The following is a 12,040-nucleotide window of genomic DNA, read 5'->3' on the forward strand; positions in this document are numbered from 1 at the left end:
GAAATAGTGTCCTGTTTGCAAACCATTCCAGAACAGAGAAAAGGCTTAGGTATTGGTTACAAAGAGACTGCTGATTTGAGTTAAAAAGAAACAAAACACCCCAGCAAAACAAAACCAAGAAGCAAAATTAAACCAAACTAGCTCATAATTATGGATAGCAACATAAAATGTGACATTTTACGTCACTGACCTTGTTTTGGATGGGCTATACGTCTAAGTGGCTATAAGGTCCTGTTGGCTACATGGTAAATGATAAAAGAGCACTGTAACATAACTCAGGACTATCTGTTTGCAGAGTAAATAATTGAGTAATTTTGAAAGGTAATTTCATTGAAGGAAACTGCAGTATATCCCCCTGTATTTCTGGAACAGAAGACAAATACATTATTTTGTTTATTCAATTCTTGTGTCATCACAATCCTTGTATGTCAACTGAATTATGTTGGCTTAACTGAGACTTAAAGTGGTAATATTAAGCATGCCAAATAGAAGATGTCAGATCTCTCTTCCTCAGATACTCTATTTAATAAACCTGAGAATAGAAAAACATGGAAACATCAAGTATTCTTGTCTACAGGGTAGTTTTAAATTCCACATTTGCTGGCTTGCTTTCAGTTCCCCAGGATTCCTGCAATGTATTTCTGTTCGTCATTGTCATATTGTGTCATCTGGTTACTTAGAAGGATCTCTGTGATTCAAAACATGTTTAAATACCTACGGGTTTCTCTTTCAAAGATCCTAAGGTGAATGATGATAATAATAATAATAATAATAATAATCCAGGAAATTAAAACACAATTAACTTTGCTTTATTTCTGTTTTTATTGTGTCTGTGAGAAATTTTAAAGAGACAAACAAGAACAATATCGTTCATATGCCTCTTGCTTTTCTTTTCTTTATATCCATTGGCTTTTCTTAGTGCTTGCACAAACATCTTCCCCTTAATTTAACCGTAATGGTGATGCTCTCTGTATTTAACACAATGTTTCTTGCCTTATCAATTTTCAGGGCTAAATGGAACAGTTCTTTGTTCATGAGTAAAATTGAATTATTAATCACAGGGTTTATAACAAAATCATTTGTATGTTACTGAGTTTCAGAAAGTTGAGAGTTTGACATGAATAAATAAATATATTGGCACCGGGTGTAGCAGATAGTGGGGGTGGTTACTGAGCCTCAAAACCGCTCTCATGAGTGGTACGATACAGTGGCTACACTGTATGACTTTGAAGAGTCAGACAAGAGGAATACCAGGAAGAATGTGCTTCTAATCATATTCTTCCATAACCGAAATTTACACTTAGGTCCTCATGACATCGGAAGAAAAGGGTTTTATTGTAATGGCACTCTCTGTGCTTCCCTGCTCTTCCTGGGTCTCCCTAGTGAGTACCATGGAGGATAAAAATTAGTGTTAAAGCAAGGAGGGCCCCCAGGATGATCAGGGGCTGGAGCACCTCCTGTATGAAGACAGGCTGAGAAAGTTGGGGCTGTTCAGCCTGGAGAAGAGAAGGCTGCGTGGAGACCCCAGAGCAGCTTCCAGTATCTGAAGGGGGCTACAGGGACACTGGAGAGGGACCTTTCATCAGGGACTGTAGTGATAGGACAAGGGGTAATGGGTTCAAACTTAAACAGGGGAAGTTTAGATTGGATATAAGGAGGAAATTCTTTACTGTAAGGGTGGTGAGGCACTGGAATGAGTTGCCCAGGGAGGTTGTGAATGCTCCATCCCTGGCAGTGTTCAAGGCCAGGTTGGATGACGCCTTGGATGAGATGGTTTAGTGTGAGGCGTCCCCGCCCATGGCAGGCGGGTTGGAACTGGATGATCTGAATGTCCTTTCCAACCCTAACTATTCTATGAAGAGTGTTGAAAATAATGTCAGTAATAGAAACTTTTCTCTTTAGCAGTATGCACTGAACTATGAAAGTTAAATTATACTTTTTGACACATTTTTCCATAACAAATCCAAACAAGGAATTATATTTGCATTTCCAAGCAACTTGGAAACTCTGTGAATTGCAGAATTATTATTGTCCCTGTTCTCTGAATATGCGTTGTTGGCTTTTTCAAACAGGCCTCGACGACTGCCTCCAACAATACATTAAAAACTTTGAAAGAGAAAAGATCAATGGTGAGCAGCTGCTGCACATCACTCATCAGGAGCTTGAGGAACTGGGAGTCACTCGGATTGGCCACCAAGAGCTGATTCTGGAAGCGGTTGATCTGCTCTGTGCATTGGTGAGTGATTTCTTGTACCACTTCATAATCTGGGTTTATGAATTTGCAAACCACGGTATAAATAATATAGACTGCACTCCCCAGCCCTGTGCTTGTATGGACACAGCAGGTTTGCTTGGACATGTAGAGGCTTCTTTGAGCTGTAAAGAAATTACATACATCCATTTTATGATTATGATGGTCTTTTGTTGCTCTTCCTCTGACTGGCTTGATCTTGAGTTCAAATACTGTTGACTATCACTACTGGCATCCATATGGTTCTGTAATTATATGCCATATGCCCTTCTATTTCACTGACATTTGCTACACTGTACTAAACCAAGTAGACCTGAGTGGTTTACCCATGCCAATATCCAAAAGGATGGTACTAAGGAGCCAGAAGGTAATGCTAATTAGACTGGAAGATTGTTTAAAACGAGCTTTGAGACAAGATTGGAATGGTAAAATTGACTAAAAGTGTAGATACAAGTGTCAATTTGAACTTTGGGGAAGAGGGTGCTTAGCAAAATACATGCATTTGGAAGAACACTGGGGCCTATATATAACAGGTCATTAATTCACCCAGCTTCTTATTTGATGTCAGAAAGTTCCTGTTTTCCTCTGTTATGTAATCCCTGCCAGCTAATAAAATGGAATGTATTAACTTAATTCTAAAGGAAAACTAACCTTCTTTTGTGTAGGTGAACAGTGAAAGGATATTGGAAACACAAAAAATAAAACAATAAAACTATATATAGGTAAATTACATATAACATCCCCAGTGCTTTAATTCTCGATCAGTTCTGGTTTTTCACAAAGTAGGTTATCCTCTGAGATTCTGGTCCAGTAAATTTTCTCCAACAGGGAAACTGGCACTTAATAGTAAAATAGAAAACAAGTGGGGAAGAATGCACTTGAGCTGAGCAGAAAGCATTATGAAGTACCTCTTATTATGCATATGCTTCTTGCAAGTACCTCTAATTACAGAATATAATGGATGCAGCTTGAGATCCTCTCTTAAAACTAAGTAACGTGTATGTCAAACCAGAGACATGCCTTTGGCCCTGATGCAGCTGTGCCTGTGCACTGGGGCATAGTGCATAACCCAACAGACTTCTGTGTTTTGGAAACATTTAAAATCGAGCTCCAGAGTTTCCCCCCCCCCGACACGCTGTTTTCCACATGAAAGGAATCATAACTACCCCACAGTGTTATGTTGTGTTATCTAAAGAACAACGCAGTGCTGTGCCCTGACACCAGGGAGACATAGCAGACCCAAGAAGTTTCCTCTGGCAAAAGAATGCCCTTCAGTGAAGTCTGCCCATTAGGAGGACCCTTGCTGGTTTTTCTTATTATTATTTTTCCTTCTTTAAACAAAGAAACTGTACCTCTTAAACACTGGCCCTGCTGCTGGTCAGTGGTGCAGCTCTTCTCTTACTGTGCTGTCTCATGACCTTATTTCTTCTTTTAAGGCACGGTGGGGATTTTCCAGCTCCTGCTATCATTTATTTAGCCTCCTGCCTTTAAGTCCTTACCATTCCTTTCTCACTCAGTCTCTAAAATGCCTGTTTTGGTTTTTTTTTCCTGCTTCTAAATTCTTATCTTCCTGCCCATTCCATGTGCTTTCTGCTGAGTGAGTCTGCTGCCTGCGGCTCTGCGCTTGGGGGTATTCTCCTGCTTCTGACATTTCTGCCTTCCTTCTGTGCACATCATATTCTTCAATTCTTGCAGCTTCTTACTGAGCCAGGATCACAAGTAAAAGTTGCACAAGATCAGGAATGTATATTTTTCATAGGCAATAATTTGTAAAGGTTTTAATCTACGTAGCCAAAAAGCATCATTAGGAATTTATCTTAATTCTTTATCTTAATGACAGTAATTGAACGGTAGGAGATCTGATGCTGCCTCTGTTGACAACTGACATACACATCTGAAAATTACAGTTGCACTCTTATTCTGTGCTAAATTTTGAAATAGGAATAGATTATTGCAGTAAAATATGATGTCTGGTTGAGTGATCAGTGAAAATTGTTCATCACTGCAGTGGGGTTTTAGACTAACTAGTCTAAAAGGAAAACAGAAGAAAGACCCTGCTTTTAAAAGTAATTAAGGAAAGGAGGAGAGGGTTTAGGGGTATGCTTAAGCCATTTAACAGGAATTAACATATAAGAAATTATTTGAATTGGAATGTCTTAAGGAATGCATCATTTTACCCCTGATTTTCTGAGTTACATTATGAGAAAACTTAACACAGTTTGTGAGCAGCTAGAATACAGCCACAGTCAGTAAGATGTCAGTGCCTTAATGTGTGTGTGTTTGTATCTATGGGGCAGAGAGTGTGAAGTGTATTTGTAGATTTGTATATAAATATACTTTAAATTTTTTTTCATAGGTTATTATGAAAAAACATGAGGGGTCACATCAATTCAGTCTAAAACTGACGTGTGGAGGGGTGGTAACAGCAGGAGCCATGGCTTGTTCTCTCCCTCCATCCCTCTGCTCACCCCATTCAGCATGGCATGTCCTCCCCACCCCATGCTGGCAGAGCATCCATGATGCTGTGCACACTGTTTCCTTCCTGTCTGGATCACAGACAGCTGCACTCCTCGTTACATCAATACATGTCAGTACTACTTTGTGCTCTGCATATCACCCACTCACTGGGCCATGTCAGTGACCATTGATTTTTCTTTTCTGTACATGGATTTCTTAATTGATTTCTGTTTGGCGATTGGCAGTGGCCAAGTTACATGACCTATTTCTTCCAGGCAGTATTAGCAGGATGTTCTACTCCATCTTTGCTAAGGTTGTGTAACACATTGAACAGAGGCATCTCCAATGTACTGTAGAAATCTCTCAGGTAAGCTTAGGCTCAGTGGTGCATCAGGAATTGAGCTGCCTGTTGGTCATGAGTTTAGCTGCAGAACAGCTTCAGGAAACCAAGAGAAATTTGGCTGTCTCATCTCAAGCTCTTGGAAGGCACTGAACATGCATGCTATGATGCCATATTTTCCATATGTGCTCCCTGCAGGGCTGGCCATCCCAGTGGCTGGCCAGCCAGTGAGCATACCCACTGGCTTTTAGGGGTAGGTGTTTCATGGGGTTCCACATCAAAGAGCAATGCTTCTGCTTCTATCTTAGTGATACAAGTCATTATACAGCATATATGTAACTAAATGCTGCCCCATAATGAGGGTTCCAAGAGCAAGAGAAAATGAAGAATAAAGGAGGCATCTCCTGTGTTTCTCTTCCCTGTCCTAGAGCACCTATTAGTTAGACTCTCAAATGCAAATTACTAAAGGCAGGAAGAATTACTATTATGCGTTTGCCCTGGATATGATTTTCTATCCCCTTTACACAAACAAACATGACCCCCCCAGTATTATGTCTTGGTTAATTGCTTCAAACCACCATATTATTTCTGAATAAATTCAAAAGAGAGAGTACTATTGCTATTACAGATCATAATTTTTCTTTTGAGAGGAAGCTAAATAGAGAGCTTTCTGTAAGTAGGCATTATACATGAGAATTCTGCCTAGAGAAGATTCTACACTGGAAGAAGACGACCTACAGCAGGGAAAAAGGAAATGTAAGAAATATAAATAGGGAAAAAGAGAATTATTGGATCCCTCTGTGCACAATAGGAGTGGCAACGTGGTGGTTTGGAAATGATTTTAAAACGTTGGAATAATCCAGGTTCTGAAAAGGTAAAACTGAAGTGCAAAAGATGAGAGTATCTTCCACTGTAGGAGAGAAAATACCGATGCTTTCTTGGGGTTGCTCAGGGGTGAATTTATGTGGGATGAAAGGAAAAGCCATAGGTGAGCCATGCTTTCAGCTTTGATTCTTTGCCCATTCTAGAAAGGGCTTTAATTATGAAGAAAATTGGGAATGATGGCTGTGGTGGAAAAAATCCAGTGTTAAACATTCTTCCCACTGTGGTCAGAAGCTGCTCTGCAGTTACTTATTTGAAGGGACCTAAATAACATTTAAGGACTAAAAAGTGCAGGCCAGTTAGGACTTGGACTGTAATTTTATTAAAGCTGAAATACTGATCTGGGTATGTATTAGAGGACTAGTTGCACAAGGACTGACTCTGAAAAAGTAGTAGGGCCTGGGGAAAATAACTCTTGATAGACAGTAAAATATACTGGACAGAAGAAAAAGGAGTACTTCTGATGTCAACAAGGGGTTGTTAAATCTGTGCAAGTAAATTTAATTCAATTAGGGCAGTATTGGAGTCAGTCTATTGTTAAAGCCTGCACAAATTAAAATATAAACAGTCTAGTGGAAAGAAAGACTGATAATGAATGGAAGAAAAAGGAATGCAAAATGAAAAGCATGCTCAAATATAGATTGTATCTAAAGTAATTAAAAGTAGTGTTAATTCATAGGCATTCAGCTAGTGAAAGTTAGGCACTGTTCTGTGATAGCGTTCAAGGAGAAATAAAGATTAGGAAATGTCTCTCTCTGCAGAAGTTGGCAATCCAAGCATGAGAGTTTTTCTGCTAGAAGGCACAATAAAGTCACCTGTGGGTCAACATGTTTATAACAACTGGCATGAGCTTCATTTGCTTCCCTATGTACTGCTTTTTTAAAGCAATGGATGGGAAGCAGCTACCAAGCAAACACGCTTTTTTGTTTGTTCATCTTCCTACCATTTCCTAACACATTTCTGTATTAGGCATCTCCTTAACAAAATTGCACCAGGAATAGCGTTTTGTTGGTCGGACGGAAAGCAGTTTGCAGTAATTTGTTCTCAAGTATGCCATGCTGATGACGCAGCCAGCCTTTCCTTGCTGTCTCTGTATCTATTGATAAGGTTGTTTCTTCTGAGTTAAAATTATTCAAGTTTTGCCTGAATTAATACTGCTTTTTAACGGCCATAACTACAAGGATCTCTCATGAGATCCTTTTAATCTTTCATTCTGCTGATGTGCTTTTTGATTTGTCAATGCTGTGCATATATTAGGAAGTATTTTTTCTTACTTTACCCAACAAGTAATCAAGTTTCATTTTGAGCAAATCATTCAATATCTCACATTCTTATTTTTCCCTCACAATTTAAAGGTTATTCAAAGGTAAGGTTTCTACAGTAAAATCCTCACTTTACATATATATTGATGCTTAAATAGATGGAAATAAATCTTTGAAATGGAATGCCATCTTAGTGAGAGGTGAAGAGATAGCCCATCTCCTCAGTATAATGAGGAACCTGGCACATACATTATTTTTGTCTGTGCAAACATATATGCATCCAGAGAGCTTTATTAATCTCAATTGAGAAAGAAGTTCAACTTTCAGCAGTCCAGTGCTATTTGTTAGGCGATGCCAAACCTTGGAATTAATACTATTGAATGTGTTATTTAATTATTCCATGTATTAGAAAGGAAGTGTCTTCTTTTCTTAGTCGAAGTAGATGCTTCATTCCTTTTTTAGTCTTTCCAATCATGCAATTTGGTAAAATGAACTATTTTAAGGACTGTCTGTTTTTTCTCATTCCCAAGTCTTTTACCAATTTTTTGCATTTTAAAAAGTCTTTAAGGATCAGGATGTTGAAGGAATGTAAGTAAGTTTGTACAAACAGTTCACAGTAGCCTAAAGTGCTTGTGATCACAGGTGTTTAACACTCATGCGTAATAGTTTTGTCTTACTGGTAAGAAGTTAGAAATTCAGGGTCTGCCTAAGCTGCTATGCTGAAAAAGGAGAACCTTGAATGCAATTATATGTTATTTGTTGGAACTATCTGGTGCAAATGAAGTTCTTCCATTGTGAACTCAGGCAGTGTTCCCTTACCAGACATAAAGGCAGCTGTGTGAGGTGATACAGAGGAGAACAAAGTAGAAGGCAATTTTTCTTGATGTCTTCTCAGTTTTCTCGTCAAACACCACTACCTCTACACTACTTGTTCCATAGCAGCACATGGTTTTCAAGACTAGAATTTGCACAGTGAGAATGTTTAGTACTCTAACAGTACTATCGATGTTTGTATCAATGTTTACTAAGTAAAATTTTCAGAGGTACCAAAGCACAGGATTGTTTTGAAAGGAATTTAGATCCTAAGTGACCTGTGAATTTGTGTTTTGTGTGTTCAGTTAGGATGGGGCTCTTTTGAAAACTCTATCCTATGTGAATTTGTCATTCTTGTCCAGCAACAGTGCCTCAGCAGTCAGGCCACAACCTCTGATGAAGGCACAGGACCCTCTGGTTATGTGATGTCTGCATATCAAGTAGCCAAACACAGGTGGAAATGGTCCTGTCCAGGTATTCCAAAGTGTGTGTGATCTGTTCTCACAAGATGAGGCGTATGTAGTGGAAATAAAAGGATGGAGGTTGGCTGCATTTTACTCAAATTTCAGCTCTCTTCATAGAGCCCAAAAGTGGACTGCAGTTCAGGTGAATGCCAGTAGACCACATCTAATTATTTTCTACGAGTAATGCATTCAGTCTTTGTGGTATTAGGCTATCAAACTTCAGATAAATTACTTCAGGCTGTATTTCTGTATTTTTCCTACTTAAGGCTGGGTTTAAGTTTAGAGAAAGGAGAACCATGTTCTATTGAAAGTAGTAAGTCTGTTCCAAAGCTTGTAATTTTCTTCTGAAATGCATGTTTTAAGTAGCAGTGAGAATGAGGATCCTAACCCATTGCAGGCTAGGCTGGTGAGTAGGCAACTACAGGCTTCTGCATGCTTCTGAAAATTAATGTACTTATTCCCATTTATAAATTTATAATACTGTATCTATCAATATATAGTAATGGATTACTATAATCTGTAACAATCCATTACTGTATCTTGTGTCTGGGTAAAACCAGTGGTATTCTATCATATTGTGAGCTACTGTCACTTGCTGGTAGAGAACAGTGCATAATATGTACAATTAAATTGCATTGCTGCTTATTAGGTCAGCATAGAAGGAGAAATTAATGCAAATGAGTAGGTGCCATAATGATATGGCCCCAAAACCCACACATGTCCGATGCTGTAGACGAGGGCAGGAGAGAAAATACTGGCTGAAATCCAATCCAAATGGTGTTGGTATATATTGTAGTTGGTGTATATTCTACCCCTGGTTTAGGGGGTGTTAATGGTGCATTCATTTCTGACATCATTTGGATTCTTTTGAGGTTTACATCGGGAAGACAAGGGTTTTGTTTGTAATTTCAGCCCATCTGGATGTTCAGTTTCCTCAAGGCTGATGATAATGATCACAATTGCTTCTAGGGATAAAGGAACGGACATTTTCCCTGCACAGTGAAAAGTAAAACCTGCATGGTAACATTCTATTTTGTTTCAGAAGCAGCTGTCGTAACATTGCATGTTACAGTGTTGAGTGAATGCTTATTGCTTCTTTGGCTTTGATTTCTGCCTGTTTCAGAAAGCATCCTTTATTGCCTATTGGTCTGGTTTGCCAAAACCAGCAAAAAGCAGGAAGGCTTTGTTTCCTTAACCTTGTTCCCCTGCTGCCTTTCTCCAACACTCTGCATTGCTCTGTGTAAGCTCTCTTGTATCCCAAGACTGGGCAAAACTGGACACTTATCTGCAGCAATGTGGAGATACCCTGCAGTCTCCTTAGGGCACTTACCTAGCCTTTGTGGGCTAATTAGAATTGACATATCCAATTAATTCATATGAATTCTTGCTTTTGCTAGAATTTCAATGTGAAGTGGATGGCATAGCCTGCTAGTGACACGTGAATAAATGTTCCAATGGAAGACTCACATTTTCTTTTCTATCTTTTTCTTTCTACACTAAAGGAATTAAAAAGAACGATGCTTGTAATGTTTGTGTCCTGTGTCATCTCACACCTCTTGATAAAGCATGGTGCCAGCTGTCTACACTGCTTTTGATAACATTACGATGTACTTGATTAAAGCCTTCCACAAAAAGGAATCTTGTGAGAGGTTCTTATCAATGCTACCACAAACATTAATCTCTGAGATAAAATAGTGCTTTGCACTTTTCCTTTTCCATTGCTGGATGATATTTGTGGGGGACTTTGAGGTAAGAATGCACTTACATTTTCGCACAGCCTTGAAGAAAGCAGGTATTTAATGTTTTGCAAGACTATGAGCACAGGAATGACAGCCAACCACTCGTGAGTTGACCACTGTGGAGGGAGAAAGCTCTAAGTTGTAAGTGTGAGGTTTGGTGCAAGTCAAGTTAAACCTTTTAGATCACTCTGGTCTTAAAATGACATTTATTATGTTATAAAACTAGTAGCAGTGCTGTCATACAAAAACGCTTGCACAAAATACTCAGCTGTCATAGCCTCTTACTTTAAGAGTCCCTGCTTTTATACATAATGCCATAGGCCACAGAATATAATGTCTCTAGCAAATGTGCTTTTCAGATAACAGCATTGCATTAAGTGGTGCTTAGCACTGAGCAACTGCGTCTTCCTTTTGTTTCAAAGTGGGCATTGCTTTGGCATTTCTTAGCTCTGTATAGCCAAAATGCCTGGATTCATGCAAATATATAAAGCAAAATTCCATCTAGAGAAAACGATATGAAAAGTGGCTTAGATAACTGAATCTTGACCAAGAGAGCAAGTAAAGTGAGTACCCTTGTTTTGAGAACTGTGGAAATGTCTCTGGTTTGGGACAGTGCAGAAACACTGGCCAAGTTTATACATCGAGTCAGACTTGTTTTGAGATTTGTCCGGGGACTACATTTAAGGTTGGGGTGGGTTTGGGTTTTGTTTTAGTTTTGGCAGATGCATCAAATTTTGGAACTGGTGCCACTTCAGTGGTTGAATATAGTGCGGGTCTGGCTGTAGGAATTCATCATTCTGCTGCTCTTTATTGGCTGACATAAAACATAATTACTGGTTGTTGATGCAAATCCATGTTAATTTACTGGGTTGAGACATCCACGTGTGCACTGACTTGTAAAAACCAAGTCTCATGTCAGTGGCTTAGACAGTCTTTATCCTTGTTTAATTTCTTCATGCACAAGAAGGGGAAAGCTAGCAGGAGCAAAGAAGTGCTGTTTCAGTACTGGTAACTTTTCAGTTCTATGTTCCGGTGTCTTGCATGCTATACATACTTTATTACAGATGTATTCTTATAGTAAATAATTTTACTGCTGAAACAATTTCACTGATGACTTCATATCATTGTTACAAGAAACATGGTTGGAAGTGGTTGGCCTGTTCTCATCATGAGGTTTTGGAAAGTTAGTGCTCCATTCTGTGTAAAGCATAAAAACACGTATCTTGCAAGGTGTGCTGTGGTTTCACAAGATTGCCACTAAACCACCATCCTTTTGTACAAGAGATAAGTTTTAAGTTCAGGAATCTTGGTGGTACCTCTTCCATTCTTATCTTTTATTGCAAACAGAAACAGTGCTTCAAGCAGTGTATATGGATGGAAAACATTGTTTTTCTGAAATCAGGACTTGAGCAAGGAGGGCTTTTGTGCTTTCTGTCAGAAACCAGCATATGGTTTTGGTGTATTGGTAGATAACAGCACTAACTTGGATACTGTTGCATTAAACAATATATAATTTAAATCCATTAGCCAGCTGAAATTGATAATTTTGACTTGGCATGCTTCGTTAAAAGCCATTACCAGAGCTGTTTGAATTCCCATATATATTTGGGTGTGAGACCCATCCAAATATGAGTGATTCTGAATGCAGAGAGGAGGGGCTTTGTCACTGTGCTGCCCGTGTCTGCCCCAGCTCACCCCTGCAGCATGTCCAAGAAGTTTTGAGTGTTTTAGCCAGTCTCATCCAGGGGTGTATCCTGCACCAGTGACTTTCTGGGAGAAAATGCACTTGGTCCTTGCGAAGAGGCATGAGCCATATTGTCAATGACAGGTGC

General features: G+C 39.1%; 1 protein-coding gene across 3 annotated transcripts in view; it reads left to right on the forward strand.

Moving 5' to 3' along the window:
* The window catches only part of LOC134174862 (connector enhancer of kinase suppressor of ras 2-like), a 189,754-nt gene that overhangs the window by 60,255 nt on the left and 117,459 nt on the right, over nucleotides 1-12,040 (forward strand). For all 3 annotated transcript variants that reach the window (XR_009968814.1, XM_062640167.1, XM_062640169.1), the window contains exon 2: nucleotides 2,073-2,236. Coding sequence is in view for 2 of the 3 variants with exons in the window: in XM_062640167.1 (XP_062496151.1) it covers nucleotides 2,073-2,236 (164 nt within the window). In the remaining variant the exon portion in view is untranslated. The remainder of the gene's footprint in view (nucleotides 1-2,072; nucleotides 2,237-12,040) is intronic.

Source organism: Pezoporus occidentalis, unplaced genomic scaffold (genome assembly GCF_034315485.1).
Source record: "Pezoporus occidentalis ecotype Australia unplaced genomic scaffold, CSIRO_AGI_Poc_V1 ctg63, whole genome shotgun sequence".
NCBI classification, from domain to species: domain Eukaryota; kingdom Metazoa; phylum Chordata; class Aves; order Psittaciformes; family Psittacidae; genus Pezoporus; species Pezoporus occidentalis.